A 16,623-nucleotide genomic window follows, 5' to 3' on the forward strand; every position below is an offset into this window, starting at 1 on the left:
CTGGCCTTAGTGTCAGAAACATCAAGTTTCAATTAAAAACACCAGTAACTTGCATTCATATATACATACTGCTGGTGAGTTTGTACTGAATAGAAACTTGTCCAATATAAGTTCAACGATCCAGATAGAAAATACGCTGGCATGAAAGCATTTTACAATAAAATTCAACTAATAATACACACGTGGGGTACTAAATGCACACCTCTCCACCTAAAAGAGCACAATCTGATTGCTGACAACCATCCACAATACCTTTTATAACCTGTAATAAGTAGGCAAGACATCATAATCTATGAAAAGAAACAGGAAGTGGTATAACTAAAAGCATCGGGAAGCTCATAGACAATTTAATGTATGCTACTTGATTTTCCTGAATACAACAGCATATTGTCAATAATGACAAAAAGGGCATCCACCTTGCCCATGTTGATTATAGTAAGTCCTCATAAGACAGCTAAAAGCCTGTTACAAAATCAGTTTAAATTTAAAATAAGTATGTTACCTTTTCAGCTAAGTCAACATCAAGATGACTTGTTGCAAAATAATCCAAGAAAAATAATGGTTTTGCCCCAGATGTAACAATATCATTCACACTCATAGCCACCTAGGGAAACAAACAAAAGAAAGTCCATAAATATTTTAAAAATACACAAAATTTTCTCCAGCAAGAAGATAAGTAGCAAAAGAAAATAATATACCAGATCAACTCCAATTGTATCATGGATACCAGTTTCAAATGCAAGCTTCAACTTCGTCCCAACTCCATCTGTACCAGCTACTAGAAATGAATCCCCTGTTTGAGAAGCCAGAAGAAGTGGTTCAAGGTCTAAAGCTGCAAATCAGCTAATAGAGAACAATGCGGTCATAGACTGGTACACAAATGACACTAATTTTGAAAGCAAAATAGATCAAAACAAGGCAGCTTTAGTACAAATGCCTATATAAAATAAGGAAAACCCAAGAACATGTACCAAATTTACTAAGTAACCATGGCTCATCTGCCTATGTACTGCTTGCTTGCAATGAATATAATAACGAGAACTACAATCCACTGGTCATAGTGTTAAATAACACCATTCTCTGCACTATTGCACAATAGTTGTAGGTTAGCATATAAGGGATTTATTTCCTCACTCATAAGACATGGTCAACAAGATATATGTTAGCATAAAATATATTCCTCCCTGATCAACTACAAGGGAATGCAGTTATCAAGTAAATGTATTGTTTACAAATGGGCAGTCCTACATTGCTATGGAAGGGCAAGGCCAACTCAATCTTCCCATAGATGCCCTATCTCCAAGGATTAACATCCTACACTCGTAGGACTCTACCGCATGCCTGGTCCATTAGTCCACCACCAACATAACGCCTGCATCAATTCATATGACCCCACATCCTAGCATAAGGCAATGAGCACATAATACTTATTATAGTGCCCCAGTGTCGTCGCCCTTGCTTAAAAAAGGACAGTAGTCATGCAGCCATCAAGGCCTACTTGGAGTTTATATCACCCCCCCATGGGTGCTCACCAGTACTCCTAACTCCCTGAGTTATATACCCCTACTTGAAGGTGTTTTCCTAGCTTGAACATAATGGAACATCATCAGGTGTGTACCATTTCTATGAGCTGTGTGCTCCTTGAATTGTAGCATGTAATGCTGGACACCATTATGATTATTTCATGTCTGCAATACAAATTCTAGACTTAATTCCAGACTCTTACATCAGGCAAGATAAGATCCTATATGAACTAGCAGATATAATTTTCATCACCAGGACAGCTAATGTGAAAGCTTAGACTACCCTCTCAATACTCCATACGAGTTGGCATCATGCAAGAACAGCATCGAAGAATACCATGAGAGAACAGCATTGGAGAATACCATTCAATTTAATAGTCCATCCACTTCCCATTTATCTTCCTCAATTTGATGCCTACCAAGTGTGATGTCTTTCCATATTTGTCGGTGGCAAGCAAAATATTGGAATCATGCATAGAACTAGCTATGAGCATATTATGTTCACATACTTACCATCACTGAAAATATCTATCAACCAAGCCTTCCATGCAAGTACCCAATATGGCACTCATTAAACAGTTCATTGCCATGATTTACCTCTTGAATTGTCCTTACTACTGAGGTTAGATGTATACCAAACAATAACATTTTGAAATCCAATCATCACATATTATTTTACAAAAATGCAGTGTTGAATACTAAATTACCAACCAATCTGCTTCCACTAAGGGATAAATGACCAATCCTGTCCACGTAAATGTAATTTATGTAGGCAGATCGTAATAATTACAGAGATACTTCCTTCTTGTTGAAACTGGTTGTTATTGATGTCAAAGGCTGTCCAGATGAAAGAGAGTTATATCGTCGAATAGCATATTTAGAGTCCTTTCCAACAATATATGGCATGCCTTATGGAAATATTGTTTTTGGATTTTTGATGACCCATTTAGGTACCCTATCTTTGAATGTGTTTTTACTCCAATTACCTAGCTCAAATGGGACAATAATATATATGGCTGTAAATCATATTCCGCAGCATTTCCAACAATATATGGCACTCCCTGTAATTCCTCATGGCTGAGGAGAAATAATTTTTTGAATATTAATTATAGTCTGCCAAGTCAACCCAACCAGAGCACAAGTCGGCCCCGCTTTTGGGGGTCAAAAACACTATATATAGGCGTTATGTGGAGGAACCTAGGACTCTCTCACTGAAGCCAATTCGGGTCTGTCTAAGCAAGCAAAGGAGCAGCTCTGAGGTTCATACCTCGTGAACCAAGTGAAGCGTTGGAGAGGTTTTCAGTGGGAAAGGTTTTTGGCACATTTTTGGAAGGGTTTTTGGCACTCTTTGGTAAGGATTTTGGTCCTGTTTAGAAGGCAAGTTGCAGAGATGTTCTAGGCCGTGTTTCAGCCCTGTTGAAGGTGAATTTTAGCCCTGTTGAAGGCCGAACTCAATCTTGTTGAGGTAGAGTTTCAAGTTTGTTCTGGGGGCCAAATTCTGATGTTTGAAGGTCGAGTTCAAGCATAGTTTGAAGGCTGAGTCCTGGAGTTTCGAAGGCCGAATTCAAGTCTAGTTTGAGGGCCAAGTTCTGGTGCATTGAAGGTCGAGTTCAGGTCTGGTTTGAAGACATGTTTCAGGTGTCTTGAAGGTCGAGTTCAAGTCTAGCTTGTGGCTGAAGTTGCAGTCCTGTTATAGACCAAGTTCCAATCTGATCTTTGAGGTGCCCGAGCTCTGTTGGAAAACTGTTGCAGGGATCTTTGGAGTCCAAGTCTGGTTGACTAAGGCAATGTTAAGGTAGTTGTTACGTGAAGTAGTTATGATGTTAAAGTGATGATAGGATAGAGGCCTATTGTGGACAAAGGTGCAATAAGAACAAGGCTATCATGGACAATTACTGTGATAGGACTGTGGGCAACATAAAGTGAGTGTTTAGTGCAAAGGTTGATAGGCCGCCGGAAGCAAACCTTCAAGGTTGTAAAGCCTTGTTTGGTTCTCGGCATGTTGAAAAGCCTTATGTGGCAGAAAAAAATCTACAATGTTGAGTACAAGCTGCCAGGTGGCCAGACCTTCTTTTAACATATAATAAGCCTAAGCAGTGACAGTTGAACAATGAACAGCAAGAGTTGAGGAAGTTGAAGTGCCAGATGGGCAGACCTCTTTTTGATCAAATACAAAGAACTGACATGTAGGAGATCAAGTCTAAAGAGGCAAGTCAAGAAGCCTAGTTGAAGAGCAAAAAGTTAAGGTGTACAGGTCAAGTGGTTGTGATCAAGCTTGAAGGCGCAAACCTGAGGGTTGCATGGTTAGATGACAACTCACTGAAGAATTTGTTGAGGACTAAAAGTTATTGATGATAGATCCAAGGAACAACTTGAAGACGTGTGTTGGTACCTACAGTTTGTTGCCAGGGGGGATTGCTGTCCCCTGTAGGTTGGTGCCTAAATTCGCTGAGTTGGTGCTCAACTAGGGAAATGAAATCTACTGCAAGTTGGTGCCTACGAAAATTGTAAGTTGGTGCTTACTTTGTACAAGGAAGTTTACAAAATATTTACAAAGAAAAATTGTATAAGTGTTTCTTATGTAAATATCCATGTTTCATGATTTATGTGCATCAAATGTTTTAAAAGATAAAAATAGTTAAAAACATGAAATACCGATTCACACCCCCTCTCAAGTATTTCCAACACCTTCTTTGGTAGGAAAAAGCACAAATAATAAAGATTTAGACTATAGAATCTTGTCTTTGTATAATGATATATTCTTTATGTCTAACTTAGTCATGCCCTTGTAATAACCATGCTCCTGTATAGTTCCATGTTTCATTATTTTTCCATGTCATTATGGATTTTATAAAACTAGTATATTATCTTTACCATTCATCCTACCTACAATAATCAAGCACCATCAACAAGAAAGACTCCCATAGAGTGACCGTTCATTATACTGCCATCATAAGGGTTCATTTAGCCATCAATCAAAGAACATATGAACTAATCATTCATTTAAAAGTGAATTGTGATTGACGTACATGTACATACATTGTTATTGTTGGTGCTGGATCAGCATACTCAAACATAATAGATAAAAGTTGCTAATTATGCGGTTGTTGGCAGGTTGCTTATGTTGAAGCATCCTACCTTGTTTTGGACTCCTTGTGATGCACATTGTATTGATTTGATTTTAGAGGATATGAAGGAAATTCCTTATATCAAGGATATTGTTGAATCAGCTAGGAGCATCACCAAAATTATATATATAATCACGCATTTGTGTTTAGCTTGACGAGAAGAGTCACAAATAACAAGGCATTGGTGCATCCTACAATCATACATTTGCCACTAGCTTCATATCCCTTGAATTTCTTTTGGCTTGTATGTGGGAGGTGAAGAGAATGTTCCTTTCAAATGAGTGGCATGAATTAACACTTTAGTCATAAATTATTCGAGGATATGGAGGAAATTCCTTATATCAAGGATATTGTTGAATCAGCTAAGAGCATCACCAAAATTATATATATAATCACGCATTTGTGCTTAGCTTGACGAGAAGAGTCACAAATAACAAGGCATTGGTGCATCCTACAATCATACATTTGCCACTAGCTTCATATCCCTTGAATTTCTTTTGGCTTGTATGTGGGAGGTGAAGAGAATGTTCCTTTCAAATGAGTGGCATGAATTAACACTTTAGTCATAAATCAAAGGGGGAGGCCATATGCAGTCTAATGTCATACAAGGAGAGCTTTTGGGTAAGAGTGGAGGAGGTGTCTGCCATGAGCAAAACTTTGGTAAACATTCTTCTCTTAGTTGGTGGAGATAAGCCCACAATGGACAACTTGTATGAGGCCATGGATAGGGCCAAAATATCTATCCATGCCTATTATGTGAACAAAAGGGGTAAGGGATTTCAGAAATGATTATTGATATGGAGAGTGACTAATGAGTGATGGAGCAATACACTTCATCACCCCATTCATGTTGCATAGATATACCTCAACCCTGCAATCTTTTACTCCTATGGTTTTAGATTCGATGCTAAGGTTATGCATGGTTCCTCACATGTGTTCAGAGGATGGTGCCAAATCCACAAGAATGTGCAGAGATTTCTAAAGAAATGGAAATATATAGGATGGTCCGTGGAACGTTGGGATTTGACATAGCTATTCAGGATAAGAAAACCAAAATGCCAAGTAAGCTTCATTTTGTTTCAATTTTCAAATGTTTCTTCTTACTCTGTTTCAACTTAGAAATTTCTATGGCTCTTCTTATGTTTCTCTTATTTGTTGTAGTCTATAGATGTTTGGTGGACAATATTTGGCACAAAAGCACCCAATTTACAAAAACTTGCCATTCAAGTGCTTAGCAAACATATAGCTCTTCAAGATATAGGCACAATCGAATTTTATTTGAAAAAATACACACCAAAAAGTACAACAGTTTAAAAATTTTCAAATTAATATTTGAATTCATTATAAATTATAATTGATTATGTTACGCCCCATCACCCTCTAAATTATTGATTATAATGATTAATTTATAATTTATGAGGATGGTAGGTGTGAGAGGGGTTCTCTTTGGCTTCGAAGAACAAATAGAACTGGAAGACTCATGGAGCCTAGACATAGCCTCTAACAACCAACCTAAAATGTATGCTCTTTTCCAAGGCATTGTCATAGCTCAATCTTCACCAATTAGATCTCTAATATAATAAGTGACTCTAATAACTCTATCCATCATCTTGCTTTGGAAACCTTTCCTTTGGCTTCCATGCTTCACCATCTTTACACAAGGAATTATGAGATCACTCGCTTGGATTGCTAGTTTTTGTAGCATCAGATGGTGTTCTAGTCTCGAGGCTAAAACACATGAGTTTTCCAAAACTTAAAAATCGTTTCTAAAAATTCCACCTAGAGATGACTCAATTAAATTAATTGACCACAATTAAAAAAAATTGAAGTCTAACTTAGGAAAAATGGTTAATTAATTGGACTTAATTGAGAATGGTGATAATTCTCTAGAAACTCACATGGATCGACTTGGAGATGATCTCAACCATTGATTAAGTTTTAATCATGACTATTGGAGTCCCAACTGGAGCTTATAAGATGAAGTCGATGGGTAGACGGAGAACACACCAGTGCAGATACTCAGTTGCCCAAGTAGTTTGAATTCCCAGCAGTGGAGATAGAGCCAAGAGGCAAGTAGCAGGTGACAAAAGAGGTCAACAGTGATCTAAAGGAAGTTTTCCAGTTCTGGAGAGTCAGGAAGAGGAGGCCAAAATTTTCTATAAGAAGCGGCATAGGGATTGCGCAATTGCTTCAACAGAGCCGTTTGATTTGGCTGAAGGGGAGGATGTTTTCAGTTCCAAAGGCCGGGAAGATTTTCCAGAGGGCCGGCGAAGCATTTTCCCAATCAGCAATAGGCAGGACGATTTGATTAGCTGCAATTCCAAACCAAACGTGTGAGGGTCTGTGCCAGGGTGATGCAGGGCTTGTGCAGAGTAGGTGGACAACTTGCTTTTCAGAGGCAGAGGGATTTGAAACGTTGATAAAAGAAATGGTTAATATTGTGGGTTCTCCGGCTTCTAAATTAAAAGATATAAACCACAGAGGTCTTAAATCCAGAATCATTTCCCTATGCGGAGGGGATACATGGAGTGAAATCAATTTACTCGAAAAATTTAGGGTGGAGATAGCAAGAAGAGTTGCAGACCTTCATTAAAGCTCTTCTACTATCATCATTCAAGTTTGTCCTAATGATGGATCCCGATTGGGATTTGAAACGTTGATAAAAGAGATGGTTAATACTGTGGGTTCTCCGGCTTCTAAATTAAAAGATATAAACCACAGAGGTCTTAAATCCAGAATCATTTCCCTATGCGGAGGGGATACATGGAGTGAAATCAATTTACTCGAAAAATTTAGGGTGAAGATAGCAAGAAGAGCTGCAGACCCTCATTAAAGCTCTTCTACTATCATCATTCAAGTTTGTCCTGATGATGGATCCCGATTGGGATTTGAAACGTTGATAAAAGAAATGGTTAATACTGTGGGTTCTCCGGCTTCTAAATCAAAAGATATAAACCACAGAGGTCTTAAATCCAGAATCATTTCCCTATGCAGAGGGGATACATGGAGTGAAATCAATTTACTCGAAAAATTTAGGGTGAAGATAGCAAGAAGAGTTGCAGACCTTCATTAAAGCTCTTCTACTATCATCATTCAAGTTTGTCCTAATGATGGATCCCGATTGGGATTTGAAACGTTTATAAAAGAAATGGTTAATATTGTGGGTTCTCCGGCTTCTAAATTAAAAGATATAAACCACAGAGGTCTTAAATCCAGAATCATTTCCCTATGCGGAGGGGATACATGGAGTGAAATCAATTTACTCGAAAAATTTAGGGTGAAGATAACAAGAAGAGCTGCAGACCTTCATTAAAGCTCTTCTACTATAATCATTCAAGTTTGTCCTGATGATGGATCCCGATTGGGATTTGAAACGTTGATAAAAGAAATGGTTAATACTGTGGGTTCTCCAGCTTCTAAATTAAAAGATATAAACCACAGAGGTCTTAAATCCATAATCATTTCCCTATGCGGAGGGGATACATGGAGTGAAATCAATTTACTCGAAAAATTTAGGGTGAAGATAGCAAGAAGAGCTACAGACCTTCATTAAAGCTCTTCTACTATCATCATTCAAGTTTGTCCTCGTGATGGATCCCGATTGGGATTTGAAACGTTGATAAAAGAAATGGTTAATATTGTGGGTTCTCCGGCTTCTAAATTAAAAGATATAAACCACAGAGGTCTTAAATCCAGAATCATTTCCCTATGCGGAGGGGATACATGGAGTGAAATCAATTTACTCGAAAAAATTAGGGTGAAGATAGCAAGAAGAGCTGCAGACCTTCATTAAAGCTCTTCTACTATCATCATTCAAATTTGTCCTGATGATGGATCCCGATTGGGATTTGAAACGTTGATAAAAGAAATGGTTAATACTGTGGGTTCTCCAGCTTCTAAATTAAAAAATAATAATATAATTATAAACCCTCAATTGTTGCAATTAGTTTTCCCACATTGGGTTTTTCCGAAGACTTTTGTCCAAAATAACAGTGTCACAATTTTATGTGTGTGCTAGCATTTCTCAGTTTCCAGTGCCTTTATTTTCCGCATATTTTATTTGTGAAGATTGTAGTGTGATTAATTCATTGTTGTCGTAGCAATAAACTGCATAATTAATTTTATAGTTAGAAGAATTAATTCTGGTTGCTGCAATAGAAATTTCGTAGAAATTTTCACATGGTATCAGAGCGAGTTTGACATACAGGAAGCTCAAAAGCAGAAGAGAGAAAATTTTGTTGTTTAGAGAGAGCAGCAGGCTGAAGTTTTCAGAGGTTGCACAATGTCTAGCCAGGCAGTGCGAATTGCTAGGAAAGGATTCGATTTCCCAGTTGCAGTTGCAGGAAAGTTCGATTTGTCTGAAATAGTGATTCCAACAGGCAGAGGGAGCAACAGCAACTCAGTATTTTCACTGAGCAAATTTCTTGTCTAGGCACAAAGGGTTTTTGCAGCAGTTTGCTAGAGCAGAATATGTCTCAGGTGGAAGAGAAATTGCACACACAAAAGAGGAATTTCTAGATTTTCCTAGAGGGTTTCTAGTTCCAGTTTTCTAGAGGAGATCCATAATTTTCAGTTGCAGAAAGGTTGTGCGAGTTTGCCAGACAAACCAGTTCGAGTTGTTGGGGTTACAACTCGTGTGCCATTATCCGGAGAAGGACATTCGAAAAGGTTGAGCTAGTAGTTCCAGGCAGCAGTTGAAGGCAAAGCGAGGTAGACAAAGCAGTTTTGTGAATTCTAAGAGGGAGTACGAGTTTCAGAACAAGTAGTCAAGCAGGAAAATAAGAGGAGATTCCAGTTTTGAGTTTTTGTAGAGATGACCACAATCGGGCTTAGAGATCAAGGCAAATTGGACGGTCTTCAGCTATGTCATTTGGAAGGTCAGGATGTCCTTTCTCCTTAATGAGCATGGTCTGAAGACCTATGTAGAGAACCTTGTGCCAATACCTAGCAAATCGGCTAAAAGATAGAGGAATGAAATGGCCAAGGCGAAGCGAATGATCCTGGATGGAGTCCAGGACCATATAGTCTCACACATATCGGCCAAGAATACGGCCAAAGAAATGTGGGATGCTCTCGTAGGGTTATATCAAAACCTTTCTAAGCAGCGAAAGACATTCCTAAAGGAAAAGCTAAGAAACACCAGGATGCAGAAGGGTGAAGGCATTGATCCCTTTCTCACCAGAGTTCAAGATATCCAGGATGAGCTTGCAGCCATAGGAGAAGCGCCTCAAAATACAGAGCTTGTGCATTTGGCCCTGAACAGTGTCTCTAAGGAATGTGAAATCTTCATCCAAGGTATTTTGGGACGAGATACATTATCAGGATGGGACAAGATGTGGTCAAACCTGCCGCCGGAAGAGATGAAACTTAGTGAAGGTCTCCATCAACGGCAGCAGCAGCAAGGGATCGCAACGTGTGAAGGAGGAAGACAATGTGGCCCTTGCATCAAAGGGGAAAGCAAAAGGTCCCAGTCAGGGACAAGGCTCACAAGGAGTGAAGAAGAAGAAGGATCTATCTAAGATCAAGTGCTTCAGGTGTGGCCAATTTAGCCATTACAGTACTCAGTGTCCTCAAAGGGAGAAGGACAAGCAATAGAAGCAGGATCAGGTGGCAGCATTCACAGAGATAGACAAGTTGTCCTCGAGGTTGGAGGAAGATTTTGCCATGTATGCAACTTTACCTCCAAGAGAGAGGTGGGGCGATATGGAGCTTTAGTTCCAGAGTTGCATAGAGATTTGGGCAGGATTCAGTGAGGTGAGCATCAGATGGTGTTTCCTCATGGATCATTACCTTGCTACAGGGGCCCACAGTGTTCAGTAGTAGGAGGATCAATGTCAGTTGATGCAGTCAGTTCCAGAGTGACAGTCACAGACTAGTGGCAGTCAGATGTTGAGGAGTGTAGAGCAGTGTTGATAGTGGAGGAGGAGTTTCAGTACCAAAGTTAGTTGCAGCGCAAATTTCTCAGTAGACAATGCAGAGGCTAGTAGCAGTCAGAGACACAGGAAACATTTGCAGCACAGAAACACAGTTGATTCAGTGTTTTAGATGCTTCTCAGTTGCAGTAGTTGCGGTAGCAGCAACAACAGTTGAGAGGGAGTTGAGTTGCAATACAAGTGCAAAGTTGGCAACAGTACAGGTTGTATAGTGCAGTGTCAGTAGCAGCACAGATGTAGCAGTTTGGTTCAACTACAGTCAATGGTAGATGAATCAGAGTTAGCGCAGTAGTTGGTGGACAGTGGCAGGCAGCTACAGTTGTCAGACATCAACAACGTGGTAGGAGGATGTTGCAAAGACAAGGTGTTGTGACAGTTATGCAACACTGGATGGAGAGAACACCTTCCTCGCTAAGAGGGAGTGTTAGTTTTTGTAGCATCAAATGGTGTTCTAGTCTCAAAATTTTGTGGAGAGGCAAAAACACATGACTTCGCCAAAACCCAAAATTCGTTTCTAGAAATTCCACCTAGGGATGGCTCAATTAAATTAATTGACCACAATTAAAAATATCCTAAGTCTAATTTAGGAAAAATGGTTAATTAATTGAAATTAATTGAGAAAGGTGAGAATTCTCGAGAAACTCACACAGTCGACTTGGAAATGATCTCAACCATTGATTAAGTTTCAATCATGGTCGTTGGAGTCCCAACTGGAGATTATAAGATGAGGTCGATGGGTTAGATGGAGAACACACCAGTGTAGATACTCAGTTGCCCAGGAAGTTCGAATTCCTAGTTGCATGAGTGATTTAGCACTGGAGATCAAGCCAAGAGGCGAGTAGCAGGTCGCAGAAGAGGTCAGCACTGATCCGAAGGAAGATTTCCAATTTTGGAGAGTCAAGAAGAGGAGGCCGAAATTTCTCCAGGAAGCAATGCAGGGACTATGCAATTGCTTTAGTGGAGCAGTCGATTTGGCTGAAGGGGAGGACATTTTCAGTTCTAGAGGCCGGGAAGATTTTCCAGAGGGTCGGAGAAGCATTTTCCCAGTCAGCAGTAGGCAGGACAGCTTGATTCGCAACAGTTCCAAGCCAAGTGTGTGAGGATCTGCACTAGGGTGATGCAGGGTTTGCACAGAGCAGGTGGACGACTTTCTTTTCAAAGGCAGTTAGGTGTCGGGATTGTTCAGAGAGAGGATAAAATTCCTCAATATATTTTTGCCAGTATTTCTCTTGGCTAGAATCGTCAGTTTGGAGACATTTTATTGTACTCAAAATTTCTACTGCATAATAATAATATAAACCCTCAGTTGCTACAACCGGTTTTCCCACATTGGGTTTTTCCGGTTACTTTTGTCCAAAATAACGGTGTCACAATTTTATGTGGTTAATTTTAGGCAACAATGGTATGTTCTATGCTCTAAAGCAATTTTACTTCAATTTCTTTATTAGCCCAGTGTCAATATTCATATTAGCAATCACATCAACATGATAATAAAATGCAGATAGAACATAAACATAAAGAGTAGAAGACAAACCAAGACAAGATGACACAAGATGTGGCACTAGCCAGGGACAAACCCCAATGTGGGGAAACCCTTGATCAAATCTTCTTTTAGTCTTCAATAGGTCAGCAAAGAGAGATAGTACAATTTACAAATCTGATATTTATAACCGCAGCAAAAGAGCCCTAACCAGAAAAGTCAACGTTGGTCAACAGGGCAGATTTGACCCTCAGCAAATCGGTCAACTTCAGCCTCCAAACATCAAGATAAAACAAAGCTCAAAACAGTGAAATTCAGCCCAGTCAAAGTCTGGTCAAACAGCCTACCTGCGGTCAGCCCTAGCTGCAGTCAACGTTGGTCAACACTTGGTCAAACTATCCAAAAATTCGATCCCCTGAAATTTCGGCCTCCTGAAGTTTCGCTCTCCTGAAATTTCGGACATGTGGAGAGAGAGAGAGGCCCAAAAATCTATACCCAATCAATGAGGAGAGAGAGAGAGAGATGTGTGAAGTGAGTGTGTCCAAATGAGGCTAAGGCATCATGTATTTATAGCAAATGTTGAGGATGAATAGACTTGATTGTTGGGCTTCTGAGCCTATATAAGTTTGTTGGCCGACCTTGACAATTTATCCATAATCAAAATAAATTCATAACTTCATTTGCACATGTCAAAATTGGATGATCTTTAGATCAATCCCACACCTTTCGGAGAGAGGAATCCAAGAAAAATATCAGTTGTCATAAATAAGATGACCCATGTGGAGTTTGGCCCTAGTTGCCAATTTTAACAGTGTGTGCTAGCATTTCTCAGTTTCCAGCGCTTTTATTTTCTGCAACATTTCATTTGTGAAGATTGTAGTGTGATTAATTCGTTGTTGTCGTAGCAATAAACTGCATGATTAATTTTACAGTTAGAAGAATTAATTCCAGTTGCTGTAATAGAAATTTTGTAGAAATTTTCACATGAACTCCTCGCATTTAGGTTAAATATGTTTTAAGAGACTTAAATAGGGCATCAGACAAGTTGGCAATCAATCCTTATCACTCCCTCCTTGAACTTTGAGGCCTAACGACACCTTGCAAGAAGCAATGCCACCTTAAAAATATGATGATGAATTTCAAATTAAGGAAATTATTTGCAACAACTATAGGCAGTGCAACAAGGAGATACTCAACGCAGTGATCACAAAATCTCTTCTGCAAACTCAGCCCAATCTGCCCCAATTGAACCACTTGATTTTAATCAAGTAGTTGTTGATGAAAATTTGATCATTATAGATGACTAAGAGTTAGTCCTTGTTATAATTTAATGACAATTAAATCATAAATGTTACTGTGTTAATAGATTTTCTATGCATTGTATATGTATGACTTTTTTAGAACTTAGTATTAGGATTGAGGCGCAACCGATCTGGCCCTACTAGTGTAACCTTAAAACCCTTTGCAATAATTTATTTTGGGAACTTATGGATGTATCTCATCTATGCTTCATCACATTTTTTGCTAATATAACCTACCCTATTATTGTTTGAAATAAAAAATCAATGACTCTAATGAACCTCATACAAGTTGGAATCACAACACTTTAATGACATGATCTACGTCTCTACAATCCCTAATTATGGGTGAGCCAAATTCAAAAAACCCCTAACATGGAGGCCATCTTGTTGGGATGGGATTGACACCATTGTTGTATGGAGGGTTGAGACCAAGAGGCTTGTCATGGAATCAACCCTTGATCGGTGACAAGAGAACATAGCAAGGGAGACAAAGGTAGAGGAGGAGGGTGTTCTAGAACAAATGCCTTACAAGAGATGACTATTGAAATTAGGAGCGCGTTTGTGCCACCACCTTCACGTACTCTGACAAAGCAAGCTGGACTTAGCAGAGGCACCAGTAGAGTACATCAAAATCTAGCTCCTACTTCTTTTTCTTCTAGAGGACGTCAAAGTCCAAAGCAAAGCCTAGGGCCTTCTTCCTCTAGATGAAAAGCCATTTCTAGAGCCATTACCTTTGCCCATAAAAGTGGCAAAGAAAATCTCTAGTTTATTTATCTGATTTCAATGTGCATGACTCATGATAATGACATACATTTATTATATATATTTTTATGATGTTTTGAGGCTTTGGAGTGGGACTTGAGATATGATTCAATGTTGATGTGCAATGTATCGCTAGCCATCTTATATATCAGTCCTTTTTACCTATTTATGTGGCAATCCATTTATTTGATGTTGTTGTTGCTTTAGATGTTTAAAAATAAAAAATTGTATTGCTTTAATTTTGTAGATATTTTCCCCAATGTTGCCACTATTTTATTTTCTTTTTCTGGACATTCAGTAATATTTTTCTCATCACGATGCTTGCACAATATATATACACACTGGGGTAACAAATATACATTTAACATATACGTTACAACAGGCCAATTTAAGTTGGACGTTACACTAGTTTTGGTAGCCAAGATCCTTAGTCCCTATCTAGTTAAAGACATGGAATGAATACCACAGTTCTTTTATACTAAAGAAACAAACGAAACTGACTAGTCAATAATCGAGACCAACAGGAAACTACATTATTTCAGGCTTCAGCCCCTGTAATAAAACGTATCAATTAAACGCCTATATCATATGCCCTCGTCATTTTCATGGAATGGGTGTAACAACGCAAAGAAAATAAAGAATCAACACCTGCTTTTGCAAAAATATTAATTCCCAAGAACCAGACTAGCAATGACGTGGGGGGCAGGAGTAATTCCTGGATAATTGTGATCGTCATTCCTGGATGATCATCCAGGTGAGCTGAGTATTAGCTTAGCTCAGCTGGTTGTCGTCATTACTTACAATAATAATGAGCATATGGCTAGTTCCATATCAGCAACTGCCCCGTTCAAATTTCAAAATTCCGAAGTTCCTTGGTTCAAATCCTTTCGATGAGGTTCACTAGTCCAGAGCAATTGATTTACCAAGGATACAATACACGGACTAGTCCACAGCAATCGACAGTCATTGATTTACCAAGGATACCATCCACGAATATAGAGAAGCATCATTCTTGGGTGTCCGAGGTCTTCTAATGAAAAAAATAAAAAATAAAAAATCAATCTTGGGTATCCGAGGTCTTCTAACGATGAAGAAAAAAGAAAAAAAATCAAACAAACAAACAGTAAATTACAGTTCCATTGTCATTATGGGTTTTCTTTAAAAATAATACCATAGAAATCAGTTCAAAAGCTTTGTGAAAATTCCTGAATTTTTCAATGTGTGCCAAAAAGGTCCCTACTTTTAAAAAATAAAAAATAAGGGGTAAATGAATGTTAAGCAAAGGAATTTGATTAATACCGAAGGGGAAAAGACCTCCAAAACCGCCAATTCCTGGCGCCATTTTAGAGATTCTCTTCACCAACTCTGTGCCGGCATCAATGTCAACCCCTGCGTCCTTGTATGTAAGACTTTGACTGCTGGCGGCTACAGGCGGTAAAATTCTCCGCCCCTTCACTCTAATAGGCTGATAAAGCTTCGACTGTCCATTGTATTCATCCCTGGTTGCTGAAACGGAGGTTAATGATAGGGTTTGAAGGTTTGTAGTTGGGGTTTGAAGGGGCGTTTTCGATTGGGATTTCGACACAGTAAAAGAAAAAAATAAGGCAGGCGCAGTGGCAGCCATTAATGCCAGTAGACGCAGACAGAGTGGATGAGCAAAAAGTTTGTTTTCGGAGGAGTGTCGAAGGGGCCTAGAGATGAGATAGAGATGAGGGATGACGAGGAAAATGAGATTTTGGGAGGGTTCTCTGTGCTCAAATGGAGTTACAGGCCCCTGCAGTTCCTTGAGCTGTGAACTTTACCCCTTCATAATTGAGCACTCTAAAGTATTGATAGTTTATTGACAACGATGATTCAGGGCACTTAGCCTCGGTTAATGCAGCTAAACTCCAATTAGCATCCAACCAAATACTTTAATGGAAAATTTTAAGCGTGGAGCATGGTTACAAACGATGTGAGAATGGAATATTTGGTTTACTCGAGAAACGACATGCTTAATAGGGAAAAATATTTATGGAAAAGAGGAGGGAAGAGAATTGTTGAGATGAAAAAAAATGTAATTTCTTTATTATTTGATTGAGAGATAAATTAATTTATTTTTAACATTGAGAAGAAATGTAATTTTTTCACTATTTGATGATGATGATGATGGTGATGGTTAACGTCCGCTGAGACCAAACATTGATCTATCAGAGCTGAAGAAACAAATTATATATTTTGATTTAAGATTTTATTCCTATGCTCAAAAAACTTGGAGAGAAGCCTCCCGAGCTCACTATAATTTTGACATTGTAAAAGGCTAGGAAGGTCAGTATTGTAACAAAGATTGTGAAACTGAGATCTAATGTGGTTGTACACGAGACACTCTAAGAGGAAGTGGTTTTCATCCTCGATGCTCCTATTCTCACATATATGGCAAATCCTTTCCATCCATGGTGTTTTAGGAACTGCCCAATGACCTGTTTCACTATGGAGCTCATGAGAATTTGTTCTAAT

At 38.9% G+C, this 16,623-nt stretch overlaps 1 protein-coding gene across 2 annotated transcripts in view; it reads right to left on the reverse strand.

The window, feature by feature from the left end:
- The window catches only part of PUR5 (phosphoribosylformylglycinamidine cyclo-ligase, chloroplast / phosphoribosyl-aminoimidazole synthetase / AIR synthase (PUR5)), a 73,561-nt gene extending 57,461 nt beyond the window's left edge, over positions 1-16,100 (reverse strand). The window contains exons 1-4 of one of the 2 annotated variants that reach the window (XM_089377346.1): positions 15,427-16,100; positions 699-832; positions 503-604; positions 203-262 (exon numbers count right to left, since the gene is read on the reverse strand). In XM_089377346.1, coding sequence (XP_089233472.1) covers positions 203-262; positions 503-604; positions 699-832; positions 15,427-15,751 — 621 coding nt within the window. In that variant the 5' untranslated portion in view covers positions 15,752-16,100. The remainder of the gene's footprint in view (positions 1-202; positions 263-502; positions 605-698; positions 833-15,426) is intronic. The other variant, XM_089377347.1, reaches the window with a different exon arrangement.
- Between the last annotated feature and the right edge of the window lie 523 nt (positions 16,101-16,623).

Source organism: Pinus tabuliformis, chromosome J (genome assembly GCF_031772625.1).
Source record: "Pinus tabuliformis cultivar Carrire ecotype Pingquan chromosome J, CPIR1, whole genome shotgun sequence".
Lineage (NCBI taxonomy): Eukaryota > Viridiplantae > Streptophyta > Pinopsida > Pinales > Pinaceae > Pinus > Pinus tabuliformis.